The sequence below is a fragment of the Lontra canadensis genome, unplaced genomic scaffold, assembly GCF_010015895.1.
Source record: "Lontra canadensis isolate GAN:19392208 unplaced genomic scaffold, GSC_riverotter_1.0 scaffold110, whole genome shotgun sequence".
Lineage (NCBI taxonomy): Eukaryota > Metazoa > Chordata > Mammalia > Carnivora > Mustelidae > Lontra > Lontra canadensis.
In genome coordinates, this window is record NW_022631104.1 from 2,696,738 (window position 1) to 2,714,194 (window position 17,457).

The window sequence follows — 17,457 nt, forward strand, 5'->3', positions numbered from 1 at the left end:
CCTGGCAGCTAGGATAGATCCTGCCGGGGGGAGCCCCATCCTCCACCAACTCCACCCTTCCTGATTAAGGGACCCTAATCAGCTTGGGGAGATTAAGGGCTCTGGACAGCTGTTCCCACACCCCCGCCCTGGGCCCCGCTGGCAAAGGAGACCTGTGGGAGGGCGTCAGAAAGGGGATCTGCCCTGTGACCCCTCACCCGGGGCCTGGGCCCAAGCCCCGGACTTTCCGGTGAGTGGCAGAGGCCCCTCTACAGGGACTGGCGGGTCCCTTCTGCCCCAGATGGAGCTGAGGAGGGCATGAGCGTGTCTCCACTGACCCCCGATGGCCTGAGGAGGGAGGAGGGGCACGCAAGAGGGGAACAGGCAGCAGGAGAAGCAGAGGGGTTGGAGGGGGTGGTGCAGGGGGCTTGCAGGCCATGCTCTTGACCCCCAAAGAGTCGTCCAAGCCAGAGGAGGGGGCTGTGGAAGTGGATCCATGTCCCGGGTTAGTTGCGCTTGGAGAAACTGGGGCGTTGCGGACAGAGCCCTAAGAGAGTTCTGGGGGCTTCACCTGCTCATCCAGCGCCGCTTCTTCTTCAGAAGCCGGCGATGAGCTGGAGCATCCTCCCTGCGGGTGGGCTGCCGGACCCCCTGCTCTGCGCCCCCGCGAGGTGGGCTCTGTCCCCGCCCCGCGTCCCCGGGGCCCTGCTGCTGCTGCTGCTCCTCCCGCCCCCCTCCGCCCTCTCCGCCGTCTTCACAGTGGGGGTGCTCGGCCCCTGGACTTGTGACCCCATCTTCGCCCGCTCTCGCCCGGACCTGGCCGCCCGCCTGGCCGCCGCCCGCCTGAATCGTGACCCGGCGCTGGAAGGCAGCCCCCGCTTCGATGTCGCGCTGCTGCCAGAGCCGTGCCGGACGCCGGGCTCTCTGGGGGCGGTGTCCTCCGCTCTGGGGCGCGTCTCGGGCCTCGTGGGGCCGGTGAACCCCGCAGCCTGCCGGCCGGCAGAGCTCCTAGCCCAAGAGGCGGGGGTGGCGCTGGCGCCCTGGGGCTGCCCGGGGGCGCGGGCGGCAGGCACGACGGCCCCCGCCGGGACGCCCGCAGCGGACGCCCTCTACGCTCTCCTCCGCGCCTTCCGCTGGGCGCGCGTGGCCCTGGTCACCGCGCCCCAGGACCTGTGGGTGGAGGCGGGACGCGCTCTGTCCTCCGCGCTCAGGGCCCGGGGTCTGCCCGTGGCCCTGGTGACCACCATGGAACCCTCGGACGTGTCCGGAGCCCGGGAGGCCCTGAGGAGGGTCCGGGACGGGCCCAGAGTCAGCGGTAGGCTCCCCTGTAGGGTGCGGGGGAGGGGGAGGCGGTGCGGGGGCCCGCAGGCAGCCGGGCACCGTGGTGAGCCGGAATCTCCGTCGCTCCGCAGCGGTGATCATGGTGATGCACTCAGTGTTGCTCGGAGGCGAGGAGCAGCGCTGCTTACTGCAGGCTGCAGAAGAGCTGGGCTTGGCCGATGGCTCCCTGGTCTTCCTGCCCTTCGACACTCTCCACTACGCCTTGTCCCCGGGCCCGGACGCCTTGGCCATGCTCGCCAACAGCTCACAGCTTCGTAGGGCTCACGATGCGGTGCTCACCCTCACGCGTCACTGTCCCCTGGGAGGCACCGTGATGGACAGCCTGCGCAGGGCCCAGGAGCATCAGGAGCTGCCCTCTGACCTCAATCTGGAGCAGGTAGAAGGACCAGGGAGGTGGGAAGAGGAGAGCAGGAGGGGGAAGAGAGCAGGAGATGGTGGAGAGAGGAGAGGAGGATAGAGGCAATGAGGAGAGAAGTTGATAGAGTCAGTCCAGAGGATGGCATCAGTAGGGAGAAACTAACCAGCAGCCTACCTGTTCTGAAGTTTCCTGGGGAGTGTAGAGACTCTGGTCTTGCTTGGGGCATCTTTGTGTACTGGGATTGCTTCCGGAGTGAGGGCATGAGACCTCCCAAACCCAGCTCCAAGCAGCGGACCCTAGTGAACTCTACCCTGCAATGTTGGCCGTCTGCTTCAAAGGAAACCCACTTCCAACACAGTCCAGAATACGCTGCTGGAGTCCTTAAGAGAACAGGGAGAGGGAAGGTTGCAGATCCAATCCCTATGCCCTGTTTAGAGGTGTTTCCTCTGGGGCTTCATCTGCTGGTCATAATTTTTTGAGAGCCTTGACCTCTTGTGAGAAGCAGAAAGGTCCCTAGAAGGAGCAAGGAGCTTCCGTGATCATTGAGATCCACAACGTACTCCCGACAAACAACTAATACCCAGGATTCCCTGGGATTCCAGAATCTCATTTCAGACCTTCTAACTCTATACCATTCATAGAAAGGGGAGGGGGCTGGACACCACTAAGACAGAAGGGGGTTTAGATGTCAGTGTGCAGCAAATTAACCGCCACAAAGGTCCCACTCAAAGGGTTGAACTTGAGAGACAGCTGTGAGATATTCCCCCCACCAACGCCCCTAGTTCCTCCAAGAGGATTTGGAGTAGACAATGGGAGAAAGGATGGGAAGAGTCAATAAGAAGAGGAGAACAAGTGTCAGTTAAGCACAGTGGTGAGATGGGATGGGATGGGATGGAGGGGTGAGTGGAGGAAGTGATGAAAAAAGCATCTTTAGTTCTCTCTAACTTGCACAACCTTCCACCTAGCTCCCTGTGAGACCCCTGGAAGTGACCCTAGATTCCTCTCACCTTCCCGGCCCCCACCCACTTACACACACATCCAGACATCAAGTCCTGTCACTTTTACTTGGCAAAAGTCATTTGAATCCATCCACTTTCTCCATTCTCATCGTCACTGCCCTGGTTCAGGCCACGGCCCCTCTGACCTACATCTTCAAACAGAATCTTCTGGACAGTATCTGCTTCAGTGCTTACCTGCCCAGGCCTTTCTCCACCCAACGATCAGTTCAAACTTCAGAAATTGGACAAATCTGAGTGTGTCACACCCCTGTTCAGAGCCTCCCAGGGACTTCTCTTGCCTGGGCTAGTTGCAGATCTCTTCAGGTGGCTGACCAGGTTTCCAGTCCCTCCCCTCTCCCAGATAATTCTGATTCCCTCCCTGAAGGATGGTCACTTCTTCTGGACGCCTTCTCCTCCTCCCTCCTCCCTGCCACCTTCCCCCATGGCACTGCCTTAGCCTCTGTGTCTGACTCCCTGCCTAGAAGAGAGATTTCCTTGGGATAAGGACTCTATCTTACCAATATCCCAGTATCGCCTACTGCTTTACACAGTGCCTGGCACTGGAAGAGATGGGAACTAGGAAAAATAAGCTTGATGAAATGGGGTGATAGCCTTGGGGGAAGAAAAGAAGGAAAATAGAAGAGAGAAGCTAACCAAAAGGTAGGAAAGGAGGCTTTGAGGTGAATGAGAGGTAATGATATTAACAACAAAAGCAGGACAACCAACAGGAAAGGGGAGGGAGGAGCTGTTAATGGTGGAGAGGAGCACCCAGCTGTGAGAAGAGCCTGAGAACTGTGGAAAGAGGGAAGGTCAGCCAGGAAGAGGGGAGAGAAGAGAGCCAATGGGGAGAGAGGAAGAGAGAGTCAAAAGGGAGAGGGGAGGAGAGAACCTAAAGGAAGAGAGGAGGAGAGACCCACTGGGGAGAGAGGAGAAGATAGCCAATGGGAAGAAAGAGAAAGAGAGAGAGAGCCAATGGGGAGAAAGAAGGAGAGACCCAATGGGGAGAAAGAAGGAGAGACCCATTGGTGAGCGAGGAGGAGAGAGCGTCCTGGGCACCGGGAAGCTCTCTAACACGAACCAGGTGTGAACAGTCTATACACGCAGGCTTGGGGACTTGAACGACGCCGTGAAAGGCTAGGTGGGCCAGTCCGCCCGCTTGTGGGCGGTGTCCCCAAGCCCTGAGCCGTCCTCTCCTTCCGCAGGTGTCCCCACTCTTCGGCACCATCTACGATGCGGTCTTCCTGCTGGCGGGGGGCGTGGCGCGGGCGCGGGCGGCCGCAGGGGGCGGCTGGGTGTCTGGAGCCGCGGTGGCCCGCCACATGCAGGATGCCCGGGTGCCCGGCTTCTGCGGGGCCCTGGGAGGAGGCGAGGAGCCTGCCTTCGTGCTGCTGGACACGGATGCGGCCGGGGACCGGCTCTTCGCCACATACGTGCTGGACCCCACCCGGGGCTCCCTCCGCTCGGCTGGGACCCCGGTGCATTTCCCTAGAGGGGGAGGAGCCCCCGGGCCCGACCCCTCGTGCTGGTTCGAGCCACACGTCATCTGCAACGGAGGTGAGGGCGAGCACCCCAGCCCCCACTGGGACAGTCAGTGCTGACCCTCCACAAAGTAGTGAAAGAGAGTGAATTCCCTCCCGTGACTCCTGCCAGGTCCTCCTCAGACCCCTGGCTTGTGCAGAACCCCTGTCTTGCCAAGCCCCCATACCCCTGTAGGAACCTTTCTAGCATTGCCAGAGGCTCGCCTCTGCAGAACCCTTGGCCTTTCCCGAGACCTCGTTCTGGGCTCCCATCCACCTTTGCTAGAACCTTCAGGATTTGACATGACTGCACCTGGATAGAGAGGGTGCTCCCCCTGGCCGCGGGGTCCTCAGCCTCCCTCCTCTCTCCTCTCCAGGAGTGGAGCCCAGTCTCGTCTTTACCGGCTTCCTCCTGGTGGTCGGGATGGGGCTGATGGGAGCCTTCCTGGCCCACTACGTGAGGTGAGTAGGGGACGAGCATGGCTGTCCACCTGTCACAGCTGCATCTGGGCAGCAAGGACAGCAGGCTGGGCCCATCAAGAGCAGACAAAGGGAGGGCTGGGGGAGAGGGGGCACCCCAAGGGGTGGCCCGCCAGAGGGTGTTTGGTTTGGGGGTGGCTGCTTTTCCCTGAACTGTTATTCCCTGCCAGCCTCCTCTCAGGGCTTTTGGTCCCCTCTGAGCAGATGACATCCTTTCCCTACCAGGCACCGGCTACTTCACATCCAGATGGTCTCTGGCCCCAACAAGATCATCCTGACTCTGGACGATATCACCTTTCTCCACCCGCACGGGGGCAGCACGCGCAAGGTGGGGGAGGCGGGGAGGCAGGGGGACCTTTGGCAGAGAGCCAACTCTCCAAGTGTCCTTCCCTGTGTATCTGTCCCCCTGCCCTGTCCCCCTACCCTCTGCCCCCACGCATGAAGGCCTGGCTTCTGGCCTGGCTCCCCATCAGGTCTGAGCTCTGGGGCTATACCAGGAGAGTAAGAGCCGTTGTCCCGGCTGCTTTCCTGGGGCAGCGAGAGGCTCCGAGAAAACAGACCTGTTTGTCTTGCGAACTGTAAAGGGCAGCACAATTGGGAAGTAATGTCGTCATCACCTTCCCTAATAAAGAGTTCTTCCGCTCCCCTCTGTAAACCCCAGAACTCAGCCTGACCTCAACCCGGGACTCTGACCCCTTGCACTGACCTCTGCCCTCCAGGTGGCCCAGGGGAGCCGATCGAGTCTGGCTGCCCGCAGCACGTCGGACATCCGCAGCGTTCCCAGCCAGCCCTCGGACAGCTCCAACATTGGCATCTATGAGGTGAGCCTTACCCCCGGCCAGGCCCAGCTCCAGTCCCGGAGTTGCATCCTACCCTGCAGGCCCCCCAGAAATGGTGATAGGAGCCCAGGACGGTTTCTGGGAAGAAGTCATGGGTTCCCCAAAGGGGAGCGTCTGGGAATCCTTCCTGCCCCAGGATTTTGTCTTAGCCTTTACCCAGATGAGTCCTCCTCAAAGGCCAATCCCAGTGGCTCAGAGGCTGGAGGCTGACTCGGGGTGGGGGGTGGGGGTACTGGGACCACGCAGCCTGGTGTGCCCACTGAAGCCATCCCCTGTCCTATTGGGAGCCCCGGGCCCTATCCCTGTCCCCTCAGTGATCTAAGACTTCAGGTTACCGGAAGGTATGGGCCTCCCCAGAAAGGTTGGGACAGGAGGCCCCTGGGAAGTGGTCTCATGGTCATAAAAATGACATTTTCAGGACATGGGCTTATTCAGTTTGGGGAGTTTCCAGACCGGGCTATCCCCAACTCAAGACAGACCCACATCTTGGCCCCAACCCAACATTGCCACCCAGTTCAGCTCAGACTCAGGGACAGCAAGCCTTAGAGGGGGAAAAGAAAGTCACAAAAGAGCGTTAGGATCTTTACTGTGGCTCAGCCAGGCTGTATGTGGTGGGAGGCGGGCAGAATTGTGAACAGAGTCAGAGAGAGCTGGGGGAGCTCAGCTAATCAGGAGGGCGGGATGGAGATTCAGAGTTCCACCTGAGCGACAGGTCACACAGAAAATGCGGGGGCTCCTACTGGGTCACCTGAGTCCCCGTGAACCAGCCGGACCAATAGCTGAGGACAGGGCAGCTCAGAGCCTGGAGGGGAACTGCCTGGCCTTCGCTGTTTGACTATAATAAAAATAATAAAAAGCCTGATCTTCCCAGACTCCTGACTCCTAGCATAGTGCTCTCTCATGGCAACAGAGCGTGCCAAGGGCTGTGGTTTCAGCGGCATATGTGGTGGTGATGGTTTGCTTAGCAAGGCTGTTGGTGGGCGCATCTGAGGGGGTGAGGACAGCCGTGCAAGGCAGGGGCTCCCTCCCAGCTGGCCTCAAAGTGGACCCCCAGACCTCAAGCCCCTCGTTACTGAGGCTCTGTGTCACAGGGAAGATGTGGGCAGGGACCGGAGGAAATGGGGAGGCCCTAGGGCTCCTCGCCGTGCAGGGTTTTAAGAAACTGAATTCACACAAGGCAAAAAAAGAAAAAAAAAAAAAAGGAAGGAAGAAAGAAGGGAAAAAAGAAAAACTGAGTTCACTACTCCCATCTCTGCTCCAGGGAGACTGGGTTTGGCTGAAGAAATTCCCTGGGGATCAGCACATTGCTATTCGTGCAGCCACCAAGACAGCCTTCTCCAAGGTGAGAGTGGGCCCGTGGTGGGGGGTGGGGGTGCGGGGTGGGGTGGCCATCATTTCCTAACTTCCTTGCTTTCTCTTTGCAGCTGGGTATAGAAGTAGACCCCAGTGTGGGAGAGACCAGTAGGTCTCGGGGGAAGTGTTCCCGCCTCTCTAAAGCAGATTTCCATGCTCCTTCATAAAACTAGCCCTTTTTTTTTTGGTGTGCTTGTCATGATTGGTCATTGTGCGTTCAGTGTGGGCTTGCCTATTTTTTAAAAGATTTCTTTATTTATTTTAGAGAAGGGGGAGGGGCGCAGAGAGAGAGAGAGAGAATCCCAAGCAGACTCCCTGCAGCGGGGCTCGATCCCACGTCCGTGAGATCACGACCTGAGCCGAAATCAAGAGTCGGACGCCCCGCCGGCTGAGCCACCCGGGCGCCCCTCTGGCGTATTTCTTACCTGCCTCCCTCATTGGTCTGTAAGCTAAGTGAGGGTGAGGACATCATTGCCGCATCACTGCCTGTTTGGCACCCAACACGGTGTCTGGGACATTAGAGAGACGTAATGAATGTTTGTTGAGTGAATGACAGAAAGTTTAAAAGGGCTTTCCAGTTTCGTCCGGCCACTTGCACAGCACGGCTTAGTGAACACATGCTAAGCGAAGGGGACAGCTGGCAGGCAGCCTGTAGACGGGCTTAGTCTGGCCCTTTGCCCTTACGTCCCCCCTTGCATGATGCAGCCCTGGCCTGGCCTCCTTCCCTGCGGCCTCCATCGGAGCTCTTGGCCACAGCTGCAGAGGGACTTAGCGGTTGACCCTAAGTCATCATTTAATGGCAGGCATCTCAGATGAAAGGAAGGCCCCCACCGGACTGGAGGAAAGTGAGAAAGGACAACTGTTGGTGGCTAGCCCCTATATTTCCAGCTCGCCCAGGCTGGAGGGTGGAGGGGCTGTCCTCCTCTGGGACCACAGCTTGACTGCTCAGTCCCTTTCTCCCTAACCTGGGGAGGCTGGGAGTCTCAGACATTTCTGACACAGTGACAGAATCAAGCGAGGTGGCCCTGGGACGTGCCCCGCACACCCAAGTCTGGTGCTTTCTTTGAAAGCAGGGAGGCTTCTGCCGGGTTCTCTCTACAAGGGCTGTTACATCAGAAGGGGAGGGCGCTGGCCAGGGGGGGCTTCTCCATAGAGTGTTTCCCCCTAAAGCCCAGCAGTTCAAAGTCTTACCGCTAATCCAGCAGAAGGTGCCCGGGTCCTGGTTCCCCAGGCAAGGTTGCCTTTTCAGTCCTAACCTGAAGCTAAAGCCTGGCGGCCTGGGACTCTGAAAGAGAGGTGATCTGTGGAAGCCAGCCCCTCTGCACCCCCAGGGACCTTTCCATTCCCCATTCTTATCCCATCTTCTGTGCTGGGACACTCAGAAACAGGCCTGAGTAACAGGTCTCCTGCCCACGTTGCTTCCAGCTCCTGGAGCTCCGGCATGAGAACGTGGCCCTCTACCTGGGGCTCTTCCTGGGCACCGGAGCCGGTGGCTCGGCTGCCGGGGAAGGCACGCTGGCTGTGGTCTCGGAGCACTGCACCCGGGGCTCCCTCCACGACCTCCTCGCCCAGAGAGACATCAAGCTGGACTGGATGTTCAAGTCCTCCCTCCTGCTCGACCTCATCAAGGTGTGTGGGGTGCGGGCGTGGCGGGGAGGACGGGGCAGGGAGCCGCGGGGCTGAGGCCGCCTTCCTTCCCACTCCTCCAGGGAATGAGGTATCTGCACCATCGAGGTGTGGCCCACGGGCGACTTAAGTCACGGAACTGCGTGGTGGACGGGAGGTTCGTGCTCAAAGTCACAGACCACGGCCAGGGTCGACTGCTGGAAGCGCAGCGGGTGTTAGCGGAACCTCCCAGCGCCGAGGGTAGGATTCCAGGGCTGTCTCCTGCTTAGAAGGGCACCCCCAGGATTCCCATTATTTCCAGGGTCCCTCCTCCCCGCCGTACGCCCTCACATGCTCTCCATTCCACAGCCCCTGGACGTGGCTCCTGCACGGAGAAGGTCTTGTGACTTTTGAGATGAGAAGGGTGGGCTCCGTGACTGGGGCGGGGCGGGGGCGTGGCTTGTGCCTGAAGGGCGGAGTCTCCTCTGCGCTCCTGCTGGGTCTGAAGGGAGGAGCCTATTTTCGAGGACCCTGCTCTCTCTAAGGTCCGCGTTGGCTGGCTGGTAGTTTTTCCTGGGAGGGCAGCTGCAGGTAGCCGGGCCAGACTCAGGCTGGGAGTTCGTGAGTGGGTGCGGGCCCGGCCTTTCTGGTTAGAAGGGGTGGTCCGTCCCCAGCGCCCCCAAGGCCCTCCGCATGCCCACGCCCCCTTCCTCGGACCCCAGACCAGCTGTGGACAGCTCCGGAGCTGCTTCGGGACCCGGCCCTGGAGCGCAGGGGAACGCTGGCCGGTGACGTCTTCAGCCTGGGCATCATCATGCAGGAGGTCGTGTGTCGCAGCACGCCCTACGCCATGCTGGAGCTGACTGCCGAGGGTACGCTGCCCTCGCGCGTGGGCCTTTGGGCTAGAAAGGCGGCCTGCTGTGAGGCACAGCCTCTCCTGACCCAGCCTCTTTTTCCGAAAGCCCGAAGCTGAGGCGTAATTATGTGGGCCTCCCTTACGTGGATCTGAAGGGCCAGGGCAGTGGAGAGCCGAGCACCGGGATGCACGGGGTGGCTGTTAGACACCCAGGCTTCCGTGATCGCCTCTGTCCTCGTCCTGGCCCCAAGCCTCTCCTCCAGCTGGGGGAGCAGGCTCCTCTCTTGTTCTTAGGGTCCCCAGGGAGGCGGCAGTGTTGGGAGAAGGGCGTGAAGAACGGTTGGATCTGGTTTAGATCCTTGTTCGCCCCAACCTTGATCACCCCAAACCTCCCTCTTGTTACGTGCCACAGCGTTCCGCTCTGCTGCCCCCCAGGGTTCAAGGTCCTCCTCTTGCTCCACCGACCCTCCCCTCCCTGCAGCCAAGCTCTGATTTAGAGAACCCCCATCTAGTGCCCCATGTTGGGCTTCGACAGGCCAGAGTCAGAGGTGGACTCTCCTGGCCCCCTTATGCCTCCAGAAGTGGTGCAGAAGGTTCGGAGTCCCCCTCCGCTGTGTCGGCCCTCGGTGTCCGTGGACCAGGCGCCCATAGAGTGCATCCAGCTGATGAAACAGTGCTGGGCGGAGCAGCCAGAACTCCGGCCCTCCTTGGACCGCACCTTCGAGCAGGTCAGGGGCTGGGATCGGGCTAGGGCTGGGCTGGCCCTGTGCCAACAGCCTGGGGAAGCTTCCGAAAGGCAGAGGAGCAGGATGTCTGATCCCCAGGCTATCTCCCAGAGGGGTAGTCTGAGGACTGGGGGTAGGCGGGGGCAGAGTTAGAAGAGGGGCTGTGGAGGCCTTCGGAGCTGGAGACAGAGCTCTAGGTGGGAGAAATGTTGGGCACAGGGTGGCAGAAAGACAACTGGCCTGGGAGTCCAAAGGCTGGGCTGGTTCCGGTGCCTTGTCAATTGCTAGCTGATGGTAGCTGGCCTCTGGGAACCCCTGTTTCCATTAGGCCTCCTGCTAATGCATGAAAACACAGGGCCTGGCATCCCCCGGGGGGAGGGGGTGGTTGATGAGTAAAAGATGAAGGGGGAGGGGAGGGTTGCAGGGACCAGGCACGATCCCGCCGCAGGCAAGGGTCATGGCGGCCCAGGTCCCACCAGTGTCCTCCTGCCGCTAGTTCAAAAGCATCAACAAGGGCCGGAAAACCAACATCATCGACTCGATGCTGCGGATGCTGGAGCAGTATTCCAGCAACCTGGAGGACCTGATCCGCGAGCGCACGGAGGAGCTGGAGCTGGAGAAGCAGAAGACCGACCGGCTGCTCACGCAGATGCTGCCGCCGTGGGTGCCCGCGGGAGGGGCGGGGGGGCAGCGGGAGAGCAGCCCCTCTGGCGCGTCCCCGGCAGTCACCCCGCGGCCCGCCACCCCTAGTTCTGTGGCCGAGGCCCTGAAGATGGGGACACCTGTGGAGCCCGAGTACTTTGAGGAGGTGACGCTGTATTTCAGCGACATCGTGGGCTTCACCACCATCTCGGCCATGAGCGAGCCCATCGAGGTGGTGGATCTACTCAACGACCTCTACACGCTCTTCGACGCCATCATCGGCTCCCACGACGTCTACAAGGTGGGGTGTGGGGGCGAGGGCAAGCCTTTCCAGTGCTTCTGTCCCTTCTGCCAGGCCCCTCCCCCCACCCAGGTTGGAGGCTTCCCCCGATCCCCGCATTGACCCCCGTTGAGGTCCCCTGCCAAGGGACAATGGCTTTGGTGGGGAGAGAGGCGCTCAGAGCTGAAACCGCACGACCCGTTCCCTCAGGTAGAGACAATTGGGGACGCCTACATGGTGGCCTCGGGGCTGCCCCAGCGGAACGGGCAGCGGCACGCGGCCGAGATTGCCAACATGGCTCTGGACATCCTCAGCGCCGTGGGCTCCTTCCGAATGCGCCACATGCCCGAAGTGCCCGTGCGCATCCGCATCGGCCTGCACTCAGGTAACTCCCGGGCCCTCAGGCTCATCTTCTGCAGCCGGCTCCGCAGTCCTGAGACAGGACACCAGCTTGCAGAGTGGGGGGTGGCAGGGGGTGGGGGTGGTCATTTGTCTTGAAGCCACCTTCGACACCCCATTGTGACCAAGAGGTACCCTGAGAGTGTTGCCTTGGGGAGCTGGTGGAGATGGGGTGCCAGCTTCCCCTGAGGTGCTAGGTCCCCACCCCACGCCCCAGCCGCAGCCCAGACCCCGGCCACCCACCCTGCGCGTCCCTGCAGGCCCGTGCGTGGCGGGCGTGGTGGGCCTCACCATGCCGCGGTACTGCCTGTTTGGGGACACGGTCAACACCGCCTCACGCATGGAGTCCACAGGCCTGCGTGAGTGGGGCGGGGCGGGGCGGGGCGGGCTGTGGTGGGGGGAGACTCAGGGAGCGTTGGGAGAATGGCTGGGGGGGAGGGGACGGGGGAGGGGCCGCGGGAGGGGAGTCCCGAAATCCCCGCCTCCCCTGTCATCCCAGCTTACCGTATCCACGTGAACATGAGCACCGTGCGCATTCTTCGCGCTCTGGACCAGGGCTTCCAGACCGAGGTGCGAGGCCGCACGGAGCTAAAGGTGAGGCTAAGCCCCGCCCCATCCTGCGCCCAGGCGGGGTTCCACTCAGACCTGGAGATCCACCTGATCCCCACCCAGCCGCCTAAGTGCTCCCATCCCACGTGTTTCCCCAGGGCAAGGGCGCTGAAGACACGTACTGGCTGGTGGGCAGACGCGGCTTCAACAAGCCCATCCCCAAACCGCCCGACCTGCAGCCTGGGTGAGGAGCCAGCCTCCCGGCCCCTTCACGCCTTCTCCCTTCTCCCGGTCTCCTGCCTGGTGTCTGACCACGCGTTCCCAATCGCCTTCCCTGAAGCTGCCTCCCTCTCCCGCAGGGCAAGCAATCACGGCATCAGTCTGCAGGAGATCCCCCTCGATCGGCGCCAGAAGCTGGAGAAGGCCAGACCAGGCCAATTCTCCGGAAAATGAGGCTGAGCGGGCACAGGTGCTGGCCCTCTGCTCCCAGACACCAGTCTCCCCTCAGACTCCGGGGTGGAGTTTGGGGGCTACCGACCTTTGTGAGATGCTTTCGGGGGAACAGGCACCTCTTCCCCAGCCTTAGGGTCTAGCCCCTGCCTGTTGAACTTCTCAACCAAGCCAGGTGTACCCATTGCTATCTGAGTGAGCTCAGGTTTGTTCCTAAACCCAGGGATTTTCCCTGAGAGGGAAGCACCAGCTGCAAGGATTCTAGCTCAGTAGGTCTGGAGTGGCCCAGGAATCCAGCCTTGAGAACCCCTGTATACGTGACCTGAGACCTTTCCTCTGATCCCCCACTGCATTAACCAGGCCTCCCTGCCTGGCTGCACAGGCTGTGCACTGCACAAGAGATAAAACTCTAGGGAGCACCATTCAGCAGAAAACAAGATGAATGTTGTCTCTAGAGTTCTGTTAGGGTAAAAGCCCTGCCCTCTACCTTCCTTGAAGAAGCTTTGATCCATGACCCTCCCCTTCCTAGGTGAACCCCCATGATACCTTTCCACGATTTCCCTCTGAGACACTCCTCTTTCTCTTAGGAGCATTCTGGAAGGTCCTTTTCCTGAAAGTTGCTGCTATAGGTGACCAAAACTCTGGCTAACACCAGTGGCTTCTAGCCAGCTCTGCCTCAAAGGATCCTGGGCCTTTACAGGAGCTGGTTGCAAACCCGCTGTGTTACCTCAGGAAAGTCTCATGTACTCTCTGGGCTTGGGTTCCCCCTCGATGGTGAAATAAGAAGTGGCCTGGGTGGCTTTTGCACTGCCCTGCTCTGACAGCTAAGCGTCAGCATCCTTGGCCTGGGGATATGGGGATGACACAGGGATGCGTGTCACTGGGCTTGTGGCCTCCAGCTCCAGTGCCTCTGAGCCCATCAGGAGAGGGTGGGGTGGGGCTTCTCCACTTTCCTGGGCCTCCGGAGGCCCCAGGAAAGAGGGTGTGGGATTGGTCCTGTTCCTCCAGAGCAGGGTTGTCTTGTGGCCTGAGGATCAGCCTCTGTCTGGCTTCCAGCATCCTTCCCTTCATCTGTCCCCCACCTCCACCCCCCCACACACACCTGTCAGAAACCAGCTCCTCCCGCGGGCACAACTGTGACCGGCCCAAGTGCAGAGAAAAGCTGGCTTCAAGGCTTTGGGGAAAGGAAAGGAAACAGGCTGCACAAAACCTTTACTAGCTAGACACCCTAGGAATCCTAGTATTCCCTTCTTACGTGGGCACCGCTGAGCGGGTGGGTGGGACAGACCATCCTATCCTCTCTGCTTAGATCTTTCCAACAAGTACCAACAACCATCCCTCCCCACTGGTCCCACTGAAGCTGCTTTTGCAGAACCGTGATGTCCCGGAGCCTGGGCGGGCACCCCGTTCACTCCAGGTGTCATTCCACTGCTGCAGACCCTGGCAGGCGTAGCGGCATCCGCCCAGAAGGCCACTGTAGGTAGTGAGCGTCAGGTCCCCGGAGGTCTGCAAGCAGCAACATCACGGGCCAGGGACACAGCAGTCAGGGAGAACGAGGAGGTGGAAGGACTAATGAAATCCTCGGGGACACAGAGCGCGGTTGGCAGGAGCGTAGCAGTGACCCCAACCTGGGGACTTGCTAGAAAGGCAAGTTCTCCCTTCAAATGGTCCCCGCCCCTTCCCCGAGGCTCCAAAACGCCAAGATCTTCTGAACGCCCTTCCTTGCCGTCTGTCGCCTATGGGCATGGGAGCTCCTGGAGGTGGTTTGGCCGCCTTGAGAAATCCAATCCGAAATCCAAATCCGCAAGCTCCCAGTCCTCCGCCCGGTCCTGAAGGTTGAGAACCACTGTTAGGAAATCTAAAATCCAGCCTGTGTAGCTTCTGGTTACTTGAGGTGGTGCCGCTAGAGTGAGTAACGTAGCGCAACTGAAAAAACACTTTTAAGGAAGTTTGGAGATGATGAGTTAAAGTTGTTTGTTTTTTTAAACCCTGATGCGCGCACACAGTGTTTGTTTTTTTTTTTTTTTTCAATTACATACATTCTTAAATATCTCTCTTCAGATTTTCTCTGTACTTGGGTCCCCGGGATTAAGGGCAGACCGCATTGCTGGCACTGGGCTTGACAACGTGACCCCAGCCGTCACTCCCCGTCTCTTCCCAGGCCCCCCTCCATCCTCACCCCTCCCAGAATCTCCCCCTCTCACCCTTTCTCTCACCTTCCATCCCACCTGTGAGGATGGCCTGTGATTCTGGGGAGCCTCCGGGCAGAGCTGACCGGGGATCACCTGGGCGAGACTAGCAGGGGCAGGCTGGGGCAGGAAGGAGGAGGAGCCAGGGTCCAAACCTGGTTCAGGGTAGGGGTGGAGGCAGCAGGGCCGAGCAGGTCTCGTCCCACCTTCACCCCTGCCTTGTCGGGAGACCCCGAGCAGCCGACTTGACCCAGGAGGAACCTGGACAGGTCAAGAGAGCCTGAGAGCAGAGGCCCAGCCCAGAGCTCACGGAGCCACTTGAAGTAGGGCACAGAAGGTCAGAAGACCAGGCGCAGTGCCCTCTATGCCCCTCTGCTCCCTTCTCTGACCCTATCTCTCCCCTGGTCTCCCGTCTCTGCCCACACTCCCTCCCTGCCTGCCGGTCCCTGCGGCTCCCCCATTTCTGTGGAACCTTCCTTCCTGAGTCCAGTCAGTGTCCTAGAGCCCTGTTCCCCTCTGTCTCCAGTCTCCTTCACTGGCTCAGCCCTGTGGTTCTTGTGACACGGGCACCTCCCAACCCCGAGAGCACCCAACTTGGCCATCAGGCACTCCCCACCTTCAGATGTGTTTACACTACCCCTGCGGCTGGCCTGCGCCCGGGAGCCCGCACGTGGGTTTGTCCTCGCCTTCCGGGTAACTCTGTAGCCAGGACCAGTGATGGCCAGAGCAGGGCCCTCCCGCAGCTGCTGCGGCTTCGATCCCATAGCTGGGGCTCCGCACCACGTCCCGGGCTCACACGGCGCCTTTTCTCTGCTGCTGCTCAGGGTCTGGGCCCTGCTCCCCAGCCCTAGCTGCAGTGGGCGCCAGGCACCCCGCTTTGGGGGGTCTGAGACGCTACATCATGGGACTGTGTTCCCTGGGATCTTCTGGACTGGGTGCCGCGGACGCCAGGCGCCACGGTGTTGGGGCCTGGGAGGATGGGGGCTGGAATAAAGGTGTGCTTTCTTCCATGTCAGGCTGTGTGATCCTTTCGGCCTGGGCGGTCCGAACCGCCCCTTCCCTGCAGCGTTGAAACCTGGTGTTTCAGGTAGGGGTGAGGCTTAGCCGCGGCAGAAGCAGAGGGAGGTGAGCTAAGCCCCCCCACCAGCAGCTACTCTGCTCAGGGCATCTGCTCTAAGGGGACAAAGCAGGGAAACCTCAGGCTTTTCACGCTTCTAGAAAAGACCAGAGGTCCCTGAGGCTCTGGAAGAGGCTGGTTTGGCCTCATCCCTGGGTTGCAGGCAGGAGAGGGGAAGGGAGACAGGAGCAGAGCTGTCCAGTGACCATGCCTCAGGGAAGCCAGAACCCAAGACCAAAGGCACGGGGCCCGCAAATGTAGAAACTGAGGTCCTCTGATTTCCGGACAAGACTTTGCCACCCCCATTCTGCCTCTCACCCCTCAAGAGCCTGGCCCAGGGGCATGAGGGCAGAAGAGACGGTCCCCGACCCACCAGAATGATTCATGGGCAGGCAGGTGCTTGCTGGGCAGGGCAGAAGAGGCTTGGAGCGCAGCTGGGGCAGGAAGCAGAAGGCTCTTTGCCATCCAAAGTGTCTTGACACCCTCCTCAGCAGGCTGCTGGTGCGGTGGGAGGTTGGACTGGTTTGACAGGAAAGAAAAGAAGAAAAGCCTGGCTTGGGATGGGACGCAGGGAAGGCAGGCTGAGTGACTGTGAGGAGACAGCCTCCAGCCCCTGACTCCACCAAGAGTCAGCCAGCGCCTCTCCCTGCCCTGTGACTGATGAGGAAAATTCCAGTTACGGGAGCGTAACCCAGGGAAAGAGTAGGACCTGGGAGCCAGGGAGGGGCTGGGGGATGAGAACATGCACGGAGCCTCGGAGCCTCACCTGGACTCCCGCTGCTGACCCAGCAGATGGAAGGAGGAGTAGCTTCCGGGTCCGACCTCCTGGCAAGGCTCGTGAGACTGATGTTCTCAGGGCTCGGAGCAACACTGGCTGTTGCCATCCTGGGGAATTCAGTGACTAGACTTTGATGGGCAGGTTGGGGTGGGACAGGTGGCACCCCTGCTCCTGGAATGTGGAAGGAAGGAGAGACATGGGGGGAAAAACGGTTGGGACATCTGGGATCCCTCGGTTCCTGGCAGGACAGGGCTTGTTCCTTGTCTAGAGACTCGCCCTTCCGAACGAAAGCCATCTGTCACCTCCGCCCAGGACACCGACCTCACTCCCCATCCCGGCGGAGCCTGTGCCTTTGGCCCCGGGGCGCAGAGAAGGGCATGTTGTCCCACCGTTTACCCCCTCTGCTCACAGGGATGCTGACCCAGCCATTCAAAAAACATATCCCCATGCTCCGTCTTTAATTCCCCGATGACCCATTTTACACGCATGAAAAGAGAGGCTCCTAGCCGTGAAATGAACCTGTCGAAGGTGTCATGTCTGACAAATCTGGAGATCAGGAAGCAAAGCCAGGAGTTCAGACTCTGGGCCTTGGGCGGCCTCTCAAGGATGCCGCCAAGAAATCTCTCTTCTAGACAGTCCCGATTCGTGCCCTCTTGACTGTTTTCTGCAAGAACGTGGTTTCACCTCTGAAATCACTGTCGTAGAATCAGATGATTAAAGGGTTTTGACTCAGCGGGATATGCACATGAACACATTACACATTTCTCCAATCAGCACCTTCAAAAGGCTGGTCCAGTGGAGAACTCCAGGCTCCTGTCTGCTGCAGGTCAGGGACCTGGGGGCGGGGGTGGGTAGGAGGTACATGTCTGCCCCTCTCCCTGTTCCCCCGACTCTGGCTCCTTGGCCAGGAGGGAAGGGTCTTGGGGATATAATGGGATTCTAGGACCTCTGCTCCCTCACTCTTCAAGTGGGGAATACAGAGGAAGCTTACCTAGTCACCTG

General features: G+C 60.1%; 1 protein-coding gene across 1 annotated transcript; it reads left to right on the top strand.

Moving 5' to 3' along the window:
- The first annotated feature begins 588 nt into the window (after positions 1 to 588).
- Positions 589 to 13,792, top strand: GUCY2D (guanylate cyclase 2D, retinal). The gene is made up of 19 exons (XM_032839852.1): positions 589 to 1,294; positions 1,392 to 1,696; positions 3,879 to 4,230; positions 4,571 to 4,655; positions 4,899 to 5,001; positions 5,393 to 5,494; positions 6,774 to 6,854; positions 8,291 to 8,494; positions 8,575 to 8,731; positions 9,193 to 9,342; positions 9,906 to 10,054; positions 10,548 to 10,711; positions 10,802 to 10,994; positions 11,184 to 11,358; positions 11,633 to 11,731; positions 11,872 to 11,966; positions 12,080 to 12,165; positions 12,281 to 12,390; positions 12,959 to 13,792. Exons 1-18 carry the CDS (start codon positions 589 to 591, stop codon positions 12,372 to 12,374), a joined length of 3,300 nt encoding a protein of 1,099 aa, XP_032695743.1. The 3' UTR covers positions 12,375 to 12,390; positions 12,959 to 13,792.
- The last annotated feature ends 3,665 nt before the right edge of the window (positions 13,793 to 17,457 follow it).